This window comes from Pelophylax lessonae (assembly GCF_965119305.1).
Source record: "Pelophylax lessonae genome assembly, chromosome: 2".
In the NCBI taxonomy this organism is placed as follows: domain Eukaryota; kingdom Metazoa; phylum Chordata; class Amphibia; order Anura; family Ranidae; genus Pelophylax; species Pelophylax lessonae.
In genome coordinates, this window is record NC_138769.1 from 603,349,081 (window position 1) to 603,365,492 (window position 16,412).

Sequence of the window (16,412 nt, forward strand, 5' to 3'; positions counted from 1 at the left end):
AGGCAATAGACACCGTACTGGGGGAGCCAAGAGGCGAACCCCCTGAATAAAGGCGCAAACCAAAGAAAGCGTAGTCAAAGGACGGTAAAAGAAGACTGCCAAGGCTGAAAAACCTGGCCCTTGATTGTGCCCAAGGCAGGCGCTGCTCAACACCGCGGAGGAATGCCAAAATTGAAGCCACCGGAAGGGAACAGGGATGACCTCCAAGAGACTCGCACCATGCAATGTACATCTTGCAGGCGCAATGGTAAATCTTCCTAGGAGGTAGATTTTTTCAGCCTTTAATACCGTGGGAATCCTTAAAAAGCCACAAACCTCATTTAAAAAACATATGGTAGTAAAAAAGTTCATAAGGTGAAGATATAGATGGTAAGAAAACACACAGTCCACTGGTGATCCGGTGAAATAATTAATATGTGTGACTTGAGTGCTTATAAATTCCCATCACCCGGCATTCTCTGCCCTCACCTCCAGAACTTGACCCCACAGGGTCTAAAAGCATGAATCAATCTCCACGATGATCAGCCAAAACGATATCAATAGGACCAGACAAATGCCTCCAGCATAACGATATCTCAAAGCCACAGAGGATACTCTTTCCCAAAAAGCTCCAAAACATATGGATAAAAGAGGAAACAATCTAGTGCTCTCTGTTGCAGAAATAACATTTTATTGCTCAAAAAATGATATTGCACTTACATTGTGTCCCGGTTCAATGGGCATATAGATAACAGAGCATGCAGCGTGCTGTGAGGTGTCTGGCTTCCGTGTTGTATGGCCGACGGACCGAGTGACCAATCCCCCGGGGGATACAGCCTAAGACCAAGGGAGTCACAGCAAAAGGGGGATCACAGGAAACAAAAATCAACTGTAGCCCCTGGACCAACCAGTCCACCAGCTTTGCAAAGGCAGGGAAAATTACTCCCCTTCCAGGTCCCGACGTAAAAGTTTAGCCCACTCGTTAGAGTTTGCGACACCAGGGCAATAGTAAATTTAAAAAAAAAGTGCCAAACCAGCCACATTGACCATTATGGCTGCCGGAGCCATCGTCCTCCTGTCAGCCGGAGCTGTAAAAGGTGAGGGCTCAACAACCGGGCATAAGGTAGTCGGGCAACCTGGAAACCAGCGAGTCCATTATAGATGTGGCCACCCACTTGCAAGCAGGGAATCCTCTGAAGGACACCGCATAACCAAGACGAGTGCACTTTGGACAACCCCAATGTTTTGCAACATTGTCAAGTAGCGGAAGAAGGGGAACACACTTGCCGCCTTGGAGGGCCTGTTGTACTAAAAAAGACCGACACCTCCGATGCAGCAGCTGCAACTCCATTTGCAAGATTTTTTTTTTATACACAGACAAAACAGGTAGGCAAGGGTCGCCGACTGCGATCCCGCAAGGGGACGCCGACCCAGGGCCCACAAATAGACCACCTACTGGACCCGGCAAAAAACAAAAAAACAAAAAAGGGGGGGTCACCCTCCAAGCCCCTCCATAGAAGCTTGGATGAACATAAATGGTCCCCTTTAAGGGGGCCGCCCGCAATGGCGTGGAGGCAAGGTACCCAGAGGGTCCACAGTGCTAAAAGGGCAAGTGCCCTATGCAAAAATGGCGGCATGCGGCCGTCAAAAAAGGTGACCACCCCCACATCGCCCCCCCATCCACGGAAGGCGCCAAGCAGGCTGCATGGTCTAGTAGGCCGCAAGATGTGGCCTAAACTTTGGTGGAGGCCCAGCCGCACAGATTCCATCCAAGGGAAGACGGGTGGCTACAGGACACTCACGGGGGCAGCTGCCCCCACGAGCCATAGCCCAAATTTCTATTGGCGCCCCACCACTACCAGAGTCGCTTTATTTAATCTGGACAATGGATGATCCACCTTCGGTGGTGCAGTCCACCTATTGGATACTGCCTCCGCAAAGGGGCAACGGCGAGCAAAGCGCTTAGGTACCACCAGCATGTGCTTACTGTGCCGCCATTGTTCATTCACAATATTATGAAACAATTCTGGACAAGGGAAAACCTTGCCCAATTTACGTAATTTGCAGGATACCTGCTTACCCGAGCGCTGTAGAGTCACCAGCCAATTTTAAAGTTTCCAGCATTGAAACTATAAGGTCTTCCACCAATGGGCGTTCCTGCACGGAGGCTGTAGACGACAGGTCCTCTTCACCGTCAGAAAGCGAAGACACCGACCCCTCAAGGTGGACTAAGTCTATGGCAGCCATAGCTGCCTCGGAGTCCGAGGACCCTGCCGATGGAGGCGAGGCAGAGGGCGTTTGTGGCTGGCAACACTGGAAATGACAAAATCTACCCTGGTCATAAGTTTTTGCAAAAACACTGAGATCAGGCTGGGACTGTGACCCAGAGTGTTCTGCATTTACTCCCAGGGGGTCTGTAGGTGAAATTTTATCCTGAAACCCCATGTTACACAGATTTAAAAATAAGGAGCAGTGTCCCCTTGAAAAAAAAAAAAATATATTAAAAAAATTGCCAAAAACGCGATCTCACAGCTATCACAGCAGGCTCTCAATCCCTGACTAATATCAACTAATAGCAGATATGCAGTGGATGAGGAAAAAACAACAGGGAACCCGAGCAAAATGTTACCAGACCGTTTAGGAGACTGCCAGCCCGTTCTGTGCAAAACTAAAGTGACACTGATCTTTACAGGAAGAGGAAGAAAACTCTGCCTTTACAATTAAAAGCCATGCTGCAAGCCTGTCCACCAGCCTGTGGACCACAAGAAAATGGCTGCTCAATGCATTCAGATTGGTGAATTATAGAAAATGGCTGCCCATGCAACACAATGGAAATGATCCACAGCAGGATGGCGGCCCCAACAGCGTGCCATGCGGTTTCCAGGACCCCCAAAAGGGATCCTAAAACAGTAAGCATCGGAAGGTCCACAGGGACCCCATCAGGACAAGCCACCCCCCCAATGCAGCACTACAACAGCCGAAATATTACCGCCCTTCAAGGTAAAAACCTGCTTGGGGCAGTGGACTGCTGAGGGGTATACAGGTCTAGTCCTCCAAGAAGCCAGGGGAACCGAGGGAGCCCATGGGTTCGACTATTCCAGGGAGGGGGCCCATGTCCACCCCGAGACCTCCAGGGATTTGGGGGGGGGCAATCTATTCACCACACCAGGATACAAGGCGGGCGCCACCCTGATGCAGCTCACCTCCCACCCGAGATGGGGTGCTGTCAGCCAGGGGGAAGCTGAGACGTTCACTCGCAGGCTCGTCCCCTCTGACGGGGCACTGTCGTGGTGAGGCCTAGTTCTGGACTACAACCTGCTCACGCTCGCTGGCCAGGCTGGGAGACCTTAAGGATCTAGATTATCCAGTGCGAAACTACAGCTGGCTGTTACTTGTAGTTCCTCTGGATCTTGGTCCTTCAGGAACTAACTCGTGAAAATAGAAAGTACAGACCAAGACTTAAATTTCCCTAAAAGCTAAGACCGAAGCTCCAGCAGGGAGCTAGGTCAGATTCCTAAAACTAGGCAGAAAAACTGATTGCCGATCGCAGAGTGTGTGGGGTTATGCCTGCAGGAACAGCCCCATAGGAGTGGTTAAGCGTTTTCCCTGCCTAGTGCCTATTCCTGATAGGAGGAGCATAACCCATTGGTCTAAAGATGATAAAACTGCGTTTGTCGATGAATGCTAGAGAAAAAAAAAAAAAAAAACTTTGCTATAACTGCAGTGAGAGCTGGAGTTTGACTTCAATTTGTTGGTGTATCTATCTAAATCTGCTAGTACATCTAACATTCCGAACCCCCCAGATTAACAATGCTGCTGTCCAAAGGTGTCCCCATGCTCCATCTAGAGTGGGGGGCAGTCTTATACAGGAGGTGTTTTACTGCTAATAACACCAGGTTAAAGAGGAAGTAAACCCTCTTCTGCAAGTTGTACCTATAGGTAAGCCTATAATAAGGCTTACCTATAGGTACTGTAAATATCTCTTAAACATGTACAGTTTAGGAGATATTTACCTTACAAGCAGCCAGTGATGTCACTGGCACATGCGCTCTGAAGGAACGGCCGCTCGTGCCGTTCCTTCAGAGCCCCGTGCCGTGACCGTCAGCTCCCGCGCGCGTGTGCGGGAGTGACGTCACCGCGGCTCCGGCCAATCAGATGGCCGGATGCCGTGATCCCGGAAGACGGGCGACTGAACATGTCGCCCATCATAGAGGTGAGCGGGCAGCACAGTGGGGGCTCGTTCTAAGGTAAATATTTAATGAGCTAGTATGCGATGCATACTAGCTCATTATGTCTCTTTCAGGGTGAAAAAAAAACAAAAACTTTTTTTCGGTTTACAACCTCTTTAACCGCTTGCCGACTGCTCACAGTATATTTACTGCGGCAGTCGGCCCCTCACAGGCAGAGTGACGTAGGTCTACGTCGCTCGCCTGTGAGGCTCTGGGGAGCGAGCGCGCGCCCGCGGAGGCGCCCTCCCGCTCCGTCACGGACCCCCCCCGCGCGTGTGACCAGCGGACCCGATGTCCGCCGGTCACTCGGCGATCGGCGGGGGAGAGGGAGAATGTCAGGCAGCTTGTGTAAACAAGCCACCTGTCATTCTCCTCGCTGTAAAAACACTGATCACTCGGATCTAGTATGTAGATCCGTTGATCAGTGTCCTTACAGCTCAAGCCACAGCCAATCACAGTAGAAAGCACGCCCCTAGGGACACACACAGCCCCTCCCTCCCAAATAAAGTTAACCCCTTCACTACCAGTGTATTTTTACAGTAACAGTGCATATATATAGCACTGATTACTGTAGAAATGTCACTGGTAACCCCAAAAGTGTCAAAAATGTCAGTCAAGGGTCCGATCTGTCCGCACCAATGTCGCAGTACCGCAAAAAAAAAAAAAAAAAAAAAAAAAAAAAAAAAAAAAAAAAAAAAAAAAAAAAAATCGCAAATCGCCGCCATTACACGTTAAAAAAAAAAAACACCAAAAATGACAGAAATCTTTCCCTTTGTTAGTAAACGCGATAACTTTTGCGCAAACCAATCAAAATACGCTTTTTGCGATTTTTTTTACCAAACATATGTAGCATAAAACAAATTGGCCGAAAATTTTAAAAAATTTTGATTTTTACATTTTTTTTGGGGGGAATTTCATATAAAAAAATGTGAAAAATATTGTTATTTTTGCAAAATGTACGCTCTTTTTTTGTTTATAGCGCAAAAAGTAAAAAATCGCACAGGTGATCAAATACCACCAAAAGAAAGCTCTGTTTGTGGGAAAAAAAGGACGCCAAATTTGTTTAGATACAGCGTCGCACGACCGCGCAATTGTCTGTTAAAGTCACGCAGTGCCGAATCGCAAAATACCCCCTGGTCGTTTAGCAGGAAAATCCTCCGGGGCTTAAGTGGTTAAAACAAACAAAAAAAAATAAAATCTAAAAAAAAGGAAAACTAATGCAGCCATCACATTTAATGACTGGTAAGGTGCAATATATTACATTTTTGGTTTTGGGATTTTACCACTTTAAGGCCAAGCAGAAAGGGAGATTTTGTTCTATGACTTGGTTATTTTTTTTTTAGGACCCAAGCTGCATTGCATCAAAATAGCTGAACAGCTTAAAGACATGCCTACTCTCAGCTGCTATAAAAATAGCAGTCATCTGCAGTTATTAGCCACAACACATCCCAGTAAAAGGATTTTAACTACTTCAAGTCCAGACCCTTTCACTCCCTTGCAATCCAGGCCAATTTTCAGCGTTAAGCAAAGCGCTGTCACACTTTGAATGACAATTCAGTCATGCAACACTGTACCTATATGAAATTTTTAAATTTTTGAGACCGATACAGCTTTCTTTTGGTGGTATTCAATTACCACTGAGTTTTGCTTTTGCTATATAAATAAAAAAATACAGAAAATTAAAAAAAAAAAATTTTTTTGTTTTATAAAATTTTGCAAATCTCTTCATAAATTTAGGACAAAATGTACTGTGCTACTTTTTTTGGGTGAATAGAAGCCAAAACAGTTTAGTCTGTGTGAAAGTTAGAGAGTCTACAAACTGAAATACATATTTAAAAATTGAGGAAGTTGGTATGACATATGGTAGCGATCAGGATACTGGTATGGTGGTGATTAGGACACAGATATGGAGGGTGATCAGAATGCTGGTATTGCATTTTGGGTGATAAAAACACTGGTATGGGGGATGATCAGGATGCTGATATGGTGGTGAACAGGATGTTGGTATGATGTATGGTGGTGTTATTGTGAGCACTGGGACAGGTGCTGGCTACATTATTAGGACTACACTGAGGCAGGCAGGCAGGCACTGCAACCTGAATGTACATGCAGCCTAACCACTCACAGGCTGCAGGATCGGTCCTCTCTGCTCTTACAGTGAAAGCAGAGAGAACCGATACTTACTTTCAGTTTCCATTGCTTACTATGCGATTGCTACAATTGGTAATGTGATCATCTGTGTCCGGATCCCCCGGTCTCCCAGGTGGGTGCTCGGTGAGCCACCAATGCGGGGTGACGTATGGGTACGTTAAACCTCATCATTGCTGCTTCCCATCCAGTGTCTATAGGCTATGGATGAACGGGAAGCAGTTCGCTACAAAAAGTAAAAAAAAAAAACCTTTTCCATGAAGATCACTTCCCTTACTAAATAGCTAATAAGAGGAAAAAACAAACAAAAAACAAACTTACTTTTTAAACAAGTCCCTGAATCGCTCCTCTGTGCCTGGTAGATTTGAATGGGGATTAAGGACATAAAATGTTTTCTTGGGATCCACGCCACGAACAAGGCTGCTTTGAGGCCAGTGCTGCAGGGAGGAAAAGAGTTATAATGCCAGAAAATAGATTTTGTACTGGATTTGATTGAAGGACACAGGAAATCATTGCGGTCATGTTCTACTGATGCCTACAGGAGGATCTGGACCTTATCAAACATTTACAGGCCAGTCCAGATAACCCATTTTCTTCCCAACATGCCTCATGTACAGTACTAAGAGAAAGGGGGGTGAAACCTGTGTTCTCAATGTATTTTACGATGAGCACAAAAAAAAAAAAAAAAAGGGATTTTTGACTTACCGTAAAATCCATTTCTCTGATGTACATTGATTGACACAGCTCCTGATTTTCATAACCATTGGGTTATACTGCCCCTACAGGATTAAGACACTGGGCAGAAAAAAGTCTGGCTACGCCCATGGGCAGTCCCAGGGGGTATACTCTCTCTCTTCTAAAAAGTTACTCAGTTTTGTTTCAAACAGTGTCAGAATTACCACTCCACAGAGGGGTGGGTGCTGTGTCTGTCAATGAACATCAGAGAAATGGATTTTACGCTAAGTCAAATAGCTGAGTTAGACTTACCGGTAACTCCTTTTCTAATAGTCTTCCAGGACAGCCCATGAGACCTAGGGCTCCTCCTACCAGGACAGGAAACACATTCAAATCAAATAAAAGGCGATCCCCTGGTCTTCACCTTCAATATTCTCGAGAACCGTAGGACATCCTGTAAAACACACACACACACACACACACACACACAAATACACTATACATCATACAAGATAACGCTGGGTGGGAATCCGGCTGTCCTGGAAGATTAGAAAAGGAGTTACTGGTAAGTCTAACTCAGCTTTTCTCAAGTCGTCTTCCAGGACAGCCCATGAGACGATGAGCAAGAAACTTACCAGTCTTGGGAGAGACTACTGCCTGGAGTACCTTTCGACCAAATGCCTGTTCCTGAGAAGAGAGGAGGTCCAGGCGATAATGTCTAACAAAGGTTGAAAAGTTAGACCAGGTAGCTGCCTTACAGATCTGCTCTGGTGAGGCACCGACCCTTTCGGCCCAAGACATGGACAAGGCCCTTGTTGAATGTGCTTTGATACTTGGTGGAACCACATTATTTGCTATATAGGCTTCTGTAATAGTCTGTTTTATCCACCTAGCTATGGTGGCTTTTGAAGCTTTTTCACCACTAGGTGTACCAGAGAAAAGCACAAATAGGGTATCACATTTCCTAAAGGTTTTAGTCCTCTCCAGGTAGGTCAGAAGAGCTCTTTTGAAATCCAAAAAACTAAAACTCTTCTCTTTTTCATTATTTGGAGAACTACAAAAAGTAGGCAGTTCAATATCCTGTGCTCTATGGAAGGAAGTAGCTACCTTAGGTAAAAACCCCTGGATCGGTTTTTAACACTATTCTGTCTTTAAAAATCCTAAGAAAGGGCTCCCTAATTGAGAGGGCCTGCAGTTCACTAACTCTTTGAGCTGACGTCACTGCAACTAAAAATGACGAGTAGTCTTTCTGTTAAGTCCTTCAAGGGTTCGAAAGGGACTGTTACTAAAGCTTGAAGGACCAGAGATAGGTTCCAAGTTGGACATGTTCTAACCACTGGAGGCTTAGCCCGGGCAATTGCCTTGAAGAACATAGCTATAATGGGATTTTCCCGAAGGGAATACTGAAGATAAATGCTAATTGCAGCAGCCTGCACTTTCAAAGTACTAAGGGAGAGGCCCTTATTTACGCCCTCTTGGAAAAATTCCAAAATAGATGGTACATCTGTGTGACAGTGGCGGGTATCAGACCCCTGGCCTTCTCATCCAACTCGTGACCAAAGATCAGGCCCTGCCATCACTTGCGTAACAATGCCACTCTCAGCTGCACTCGGCACACAGATTGTCCAGCTTGCAGGACCACAATCTAGATGCCAGCAGGCTGAGCGCGATTGTCACCGGGCTAATTAAACCATTAACCCTTTCTCTGCCACCACCTCTACGTTATGATGAGCCCAGAGGACGCTCGTAATTTTAGAAATACCAATTATGACTTTAGAATAATCATCTGTAACACACACTGTCACCTCAGACAGGAATGTTCAGGGAATTTATTCTATACAGTAGCGCTCTTCCAAGAGGCAGGTTCTTTGGTTAGCTTGCGTTAAGAGCTTAGAGACAAAATTAACGCTTTTCAAAATAAGGTTTAATTATAAAAAAAGGTTAAAATTGGTGCAAATAAAAATATTTACAGAAAAATGGGTTACAAAGAAATAGAGAAAATTCAGCAATTTAAAAGAATAGATAAAGAATTAGAAATGAAATACTTGCATTCAAAAGTCCTTGTATTATCAGAGTTCCAGAAGCTGAACATGTGTGATCGGTCTCCAATGGATAGATGTTCCTTTCCTTGAGGTTACATGAGACTGAGCAAACCATCTGCTTCTTTCCTTTTCTCTGAGACCGCAGGGGGTGTCACCAGAGATCCTTGACCAATAAACACAGTGGCCCTGGGCGGCCCAAGGCTCAGACCCTGGCAAAGAACCTCCCGCTTAGATTTAGAACGGGATTCATATCTTGAAATATGTAATGGTTACATTCTTGAAACTGATATTTTATTGTACGGCATAGAATTTATTATCCACAGACACTAAACACGGGTTATCTCGGAATAACCTCTGACCCGTAAGGCATCTGATCGCTAGCTTGTCTTCCCTAGGAGCGAATGTGATCATGTGTGACCTTAATTCGATCAGTATTTTATTTGGCATTCAAATATATACTTTCTAGGGACATATCTTGTTTGTGTGTAAAAGTTATGAATTTGTGGGTAACTGTGTCCAAACAACAGAGCTCTTGAATGCTCGGTTATACGACCCATTAGCCATATGGCTTTGCTCGGATTACAACATAGCTCTGGCCCGGAAGAGACATATCGGCTAGGAGGTCTGTCTGCTGCCAAGATAAGAGTGCTTTGAAGCTCGCATACTAATTCGGATAAGGTGGGGGCTAATTAACACGAGGGGGTTGGGTGACAGGCTGTGTGAGAGAGATTGCTTTGTAATGGTCATGGCAGAACTCTCACACAAATCGGTGGCTTGACAAGATGGTTACTTGCGACAGCTTTAAACAAAATGGTTGCCTGACAAAATGGTGTCCCAGCGCACGATATTACAATCTGGAGAAGGCCTGTGATTTTCAGTCATCCGAGAGTGAAACTTTTTCCATACCTTGGAATATATATAGCTCTTGTGACAGGTTTTTGACAATTGATCAAGGTCTTTATTACCTTGTATGAGAATCCTTGGGAACTTAGTATCTGTTCTTCAGATACCAAGCTGTTAGGTTCAAGGATCTGATGTTTGGATGGGTCACTGGACCCTGAGTCAACAGGTCCTGTCTCCAGGGCAGGACTATTGGAGGTTTGGAGCTTAGGGCCTGTAGGCGTGAAAACCATGGCTTTTTGGGGCAAAAAGGAGCTATTAGAATCAGATCTGTGTCCTCCTGGAATAATTTCCGTAGGACCTCCTAGATTAACCTGATTGGATGGAAGGCATAGCAGAGATTAAAAGACCAAGGGTGTGCAAAGGCATCAACCCCCAGGGACTGATCCCATTGGTTCAGGAAAAAATACAGTTTTGTTTTGCTATTCATTTGAGCTGCAAAAAGGTTCACTTCTGGAAGGCCCCACTCGGCTGCAATTTTTGCAAATTCCTTTGGGTTGAGGGACCAATTGTCCTGACACACCTGGTGGCGGCTGAGGTGGTCTGCTAATACATTCAGAGTCCCCTTTAGATGAATAGCTGAAATGGAGGCAAGATTGAGCTCGGCCCAAGAGAATATTTTCTGGGCTATACCCTGAAACCCTTGACTTCGCGTACCTCCCTGTTTGTTGAGGTACGCCACCGTTGCTATGTTGTCGGATTGAATCTGCAGATGACTTCCCTTTATGTCTATCTGAAAGAATTTTAAGGCTTTCTGTACTGCCATGAGTTCCTTCTGATTCGACGAGATCTGTGCTTCCAGTGGGGACCATTCTCCCTGAGCTACTTGGCTCTGGAGATGTGCCCCCCATTCGGAAGAGCTTGCGTCTGTGGTAATTCTTAGTGATACTTGAATGACCAAATTCAACCCTTTTGTAAGGTGAAGAGGTGATCTCCACCACCATAGGGCTCTTTTTACCCTGGTGGGAATTTTCACCTTTATGTCCAAGGAATCTGGGAATCCGTCCAAGTTCCTTAACAGGAACCCTTGAAGGGGACGCTGTTGGCACCGTGCCCAAGGGACAGCTGTAAAACAGGAGGTCATGAGACCTAGGACTCTTGTTATATCCCTTAGAGAGACCCACTGGTTGGTTTGTAAAGAAGCTACCATCAGACGCATCTTTAAAACCTTGAGTTGTGGGAAAAATATCTTTTGATCTAGAGAGGAAATCTCGTATCCGAGATAAGTCACTCTCTGGGAGAGTGTTAGGCAAGATTTCTGTTTGTTGATCATCCATCCTGGTGACCCCAGGAACGCCTAAACTATTTGGAGGTCTGTCTTTAGTTTGTGATCTGAATCTGCCACTACCAGGAGATCGTCCAGGTAGGGGTTGATCATGATGGACTTTAGTCTCAATGGAGCTAGAGCTTCCCCCTGAACCTTGGTAAAGATACAAGGGGCCGAGGATAACCCGAAGAGCAGTGTCCGGAATTGATAATGTCTGACCTCTGGTCCTAGCTTCACTGCAAGTCTTAGGAACTTCTGGTAAGCCAGGTGAATAGGAATGTGAAAGTAAGCATCCTTTTAAGTCCAGAGTTGCCCTGAAACATTTTGGATACAAGTTTCCTATGGAGTATCGATTCCATACGAAAAGGTTTGTATTTTATCGAGATATTTAATTTGCGTAGATTTAAAATCAATCGATAACTCCCCGAGGGTTTTCTTATCACAAAAATGTGGGAGTAAAACCCTCTGCCCTGTTCCTCTTTTGGAACAGGTATCAATACCTTCTGATCTAACAAGTCTCCAATCTGGAGGCTTAGAGCAGCTGCTTTAGCTGGATCCCTGGGCAGATTGGTAATCAATATCCTTTCTGAAGGTTGGGAATTGAAATCCAACCTGTGCCCTGTGGATATTAAGTCCAGAATAAAAGGGCTTGAAGTTATTTTCTTCCACTGAAGGAGGAAGGCCCTTAATCTTCCCCCTACTTTGTGAAAGAAGTCATTGTGGTTTGGTGGGGTGCTGAGGAGGGTTAAACAAGATGCTCCCCCTACCTTTGTGGCTGGTCCAGTGTTTCTTGAATGTGGACTGAGCCTCCCGTGTCCCCTGCTGTTTGCCTCTATCCCGAAAAACTTTTCGGGTATATGGGTATTTTTTCTTTTCTGGAAATGACTTTTTTGTCAGCAGTATGTTCCAGGGCCGAAGAGATGGTCACCTGTAAAGGGGAGACTACAGAGGCGCAGTTTAGAAGCAGTCACCCGACCATGATTTAAGCCAAAGACGTCTTCTGGCTGAATTTGCCAAAGCTGAGGTCTTGGCTGTCATTCTAACTGACTCAGCGGATGCGTTGGCCAAGAACCCTACTGCCTGAAACAGAAGGGGAAAGGATTTAACAATCTGATCCCTAGGCATTCCAGCTGATAGGTGGGCAAGAATCTGTGAAAGCCATAACTCCAAAAAGCTTGCTATACAAGTGGATGCTAAGGCTGGTTTTAGACTCATGACTGAGGCTTCCCAAGCTCTACGTAACATGTCGGTTCTTTTGTCCATTGGGTCCTTAAGTGACCCTAGGTCCTCAAATGCCAGATCTATATTTTTGGATATTTTGGCAAGAGGGGCATCTAGCTTTGGAATTTTTGTTCCTTGCCGTCATCAAAAGGAAACCTTTAAGTTTTTAGGAAAAAAGGGTCTCCTTTCGGGATTTTCCCATTCCTGTTTCATTGTTTCTAGCAAGGAACTGTGTACAGGAAAAACTCTAGCATTTTTCTTATGGGTTGCATACATAAGATCATGCTTAGATAATTGCACCTTCTCCTCTTCAAGTTCTAGTGTGGTATACACTGCCTTAAGTAAATCATCTATGTCTTCCAGTGAAAGTTTAAAATTGGAATTTCCATAGGATTCTCTTTCCCTGGGTTCCTCCCCCTGATCCCGATTCCTCAAAATGAGGAATGGGGGGACTCTGATTCTTCCCTTGCGTCATCCTCATGTTCCTTTGTTGGTTTAGATACGGAAGTAGGGACCTGAGATTGTAAGGGGGCCTCTACTGATGCCTGAAATTTATCCATGAGGGTCCTAAAAGAGCTAAACGTGCTGGTTAGCTCATCCCTAACTGAAGTCAACATCCTTTGAGTAGATACAGTAGGGTCATCTTTAACAAGATAATCTATACATATGCGGCACACTGTTTTGCTCCAAGTGGAACTTGGCTTGGTTCCGCAAACTGCACATTTCTTTTTGTGGGGCTGCGCCTGGACCTTGTCCTGAGCCTTAGTCTATAACAAGAAAAACACATTAGTTATGACTCCCAAAACAATCCCTCTCACACATTTGTGTACAGGGTAAAGAAATTGTGCCCCCTTTTTACCGACCCTATTATCTAGGAAGGTGAAGGAAAAGGAAAAAGACCACCAACAGGTATATGCAGAAAGGGAAACCCCCTATCGCTTACCTGGGAGGTACCGGTGCCAGAGCCTGCTTCTACCGAATGATCGGATGCTGCCGTGGAATCCATTGTGCTCTGTTTGGTGGTCCACAGCGTGTGCTGGGTTCACCTCACACCGGTCGCCCAGACGTCTCCTGTTCGCACCTTGGAAACTGAAACTACTGTTTCCGGCGCCCGCGGATGTGCATCAACTGGCCGGAAATTACGTGTGCCACCTCCCGAGGTCAGGGTGGAAGACGCAGGAGTTCTGCCCCCTACGTTTGTGGCGCCAAATTCAAACTTGCAGGCCGTCTCCCTGCATGAATTTGGCGGCGTCACGGGTACACAGCGTGTGCTGCTCCAAGGACGCCGCCAGGAACAGAAGAGGACTCCCCCTGCAATCCACTGACCACATCCACGGTCCTGCCCGTGTGGACCATGAGAACAGGAGACAGCAGTCAGCCCCTATTGCGACACTTAAGGGGTACCGCACTTGGGCAGAAGATGCCTTTAATCCAAATCTTCAAGGACAGTCCAGGAGACCAGGAGCTTCAGTTCCAGGAACATGTTACCCCCCATGTGGAAGAAACACTTATACTGAAGGTGAGGACAAGGGGACCGCCTTTTATTTGATTTTAATGTGTTTCCTGTCCTAGTAGGAGGAGCCCTAGGTCTCATGGGCTGTCCTGGAAGACGACTTGAGAAAATCCCATTTTCTCTTTCGTTCATTGACGGACACAGCTCCTGATCTTCTTAACTGGGACGACCCAAAGCAGTGTTAAACATGAGGGGTAGGAACAGAGAAAAATAAATTCCCAAGGCTAACTATGGCCAACCAGGTAAACAGGAGCTCAACCAAAACAACTGGAGCTTACCTGAAAAAAACAGCCTGCAAAACCTTTTTCGGCCAAAGGAAGCAACTGCAGATGCCAACACATCCACTTTATAAAACTTTGTAAAAGTGTGCACCGACGACCAGGTAGCCACCTTGCAAACCTGCGTCACTGATGCTTGATGACAGAAGGCCCAGGAGGCATTGAGCGCCTGAGTAGAGTGCGCCTCGACAGGGAAAGGAGGAACCTGACCCTTGATGGAATAGGCCTGAACCACCTTCGGTCTGATCCATCTGGAAGAGGTCGCAGAGGAAGTTGACAACCATTTCCAAGGCCCATCCATAAGCACAAATAGTGAGTCTGACTTTCTAAAAGACTCCGTAGCTGCCAGGTACACCCTAATTGCTCGGACCACATCCAAATCATGCAAAGCAATTTCCTTCAGAGGTTTTGGCCTGGGGCACAGGGAAGGCAACACAATGCCTTCATTCAAATGAAAATCAGAGCCAACCTTTGGAAGTAATGACAGACAGGGACGAAGAACCATCAAGTAGGGTGGACAGGATAACGCTGCCAATTCCAACACCCTGCACACAGAGGCGATAGCCACCAAGAAGGCCACCTTCGGGGACATCAGAAGCAGGGGAATCTCCCGAAGATTCTCAAAAGGAGGCTTCTGAAGGACAGAGCACCAAACTGAGGTCCCAAGGCGGCAACAGAGACCGCACTGGAGGGGCCAAGTGCCTATCTCCCTGAAGAAAAGTACGCACCAGGTAGTATGTGGTCAAGGGCCATTGAAAGAAGACCGCTAAGGCCGACACCTGACCCTTGATAGTACTCAAGGACAGTTTCTGCTCAACCCCCCTTTGAAGGACGGTTAAGAGCTGAGAGCGAGGATAAACCCTAAGAGACTCACGCCATGCAATGTACGAATTCCACGTACGATGGTAGATCTTCTGAGAAGTAGATTTCCTAGCTTTTAACAGCGTTGGAATCACCGACGCAGACAAACCTCTATCAGCACCTGGCGTTCCAACAGCCAAGCCGACAAAGCCAGCGACTGTAAAGCAGGATGGAAGATTGGTCCTTAGGAGAGCAGATTCTCCTTGAGAGTAGGGTTCCAAGGAACATCGGTGACCAGCCGCACCAGATCGGCGTACCAAGTCCGGTGAGGCCAGTCCGGAGCTACTAAGATGACCGGAATCCCTTCTGCCTCGATTCTGCATAGAAGTCTTGGCAGAAGCTTGAGAGGAGGGAAGGCGCAAATCAGACGATACTGACCCCATGGGGCCACCAGCGCGTCTGTTGCCTCCGCCAAAGGATCCTGTGACCGAGCCACAAACCTTTGCACCTTCTGTTGAGCCAAAACGCCAACAGATAAACCTCTGGGAAGCCCAACCAGAGAGACAACTGATGAAATACCTCTGGATGAAGGGACCACTGCCCTTGGTCCAACGCCTGCCGACCGAGGTAGGCCACCTGCCAGTTTTCCCCCCACGGGAATGTGTACGGCGGAGAGGGCTGGAACGAACCCGTTCTGCCCACCTTAGAATGCTGGCTACCTCCAGAGCCGCCAGGACACTTCGTGTGCCCCCCTGGTGATTGCCATAAGCCACGGCATGGTTTGATTGAATGTGCACTGGACATCCCTGTAGATGATCCGTCCAATGGTCCAGGCACAGTCTGATTGCTTGGAGTTCCAAGACATTGATCGGTAGTCTAGACCAGTGGTTCTCAAATCCGGTCCTCGGGACCCACTAACAGGCCAGATTTTAAGTATTACCTTGGGGGATGCAGACTAGAATACTGCAATCACTGAGAAGCAAATGAGATCACCTGTGATGTAATTTAGTTATCTTGCAAACCTGGCCTGTTGATGGGTCCCGAGGACCGGATTTGAGAACCACTGGTCTAGACTCTTCCAGTGTCCAGAGCCGCTGAGCAGAATTTTTGCTAAGGACGCCTACCCAGCCGGAGAGGCTGGCATCCATGGTGACCACTGTCCAATACAAGGGGAGGATGGATTTGCCCAGCCGAAGCGCCAGAGAACGAAGTCACCATATCAGGGACTCCTTCGTTCCCCGGCTCGGCCAGATCGGATTGTCCAGAGACTGGAGTCTTGTCTCATTTGTCCAGAATTTCCCTTTGGAGGGGCCTCGTATGGAACTGTGCAAACGGAACCGCCTCAAAAAGGTATGAATA

At 46.5% G+C, this 16,412-nt stretch overlaps 1 protein-coding gene across 1 annotated transcript in view; it reads right to left on the reverse strand.

The window, feature by feature from the left end:
* The window catches only part of ESPL1 (extra spindle pole bodies like 1, separase), a 270,074-nt gene that overhangs the window by 20,112 nt on the left and 233,550 nt on the right, over positions 1-16,412 (reverse strand). The window contains exon 28 of the mRNA XM_082244709.1: positions 6,678-6,793. Within this exon, the coding sequence (XP_082100835.1) occupies positions 6,678-6,793 (116 nt within the window). The remainder of the gene's footprint in view (positions 1-6,677; positions 6,794-16,412) is intronic.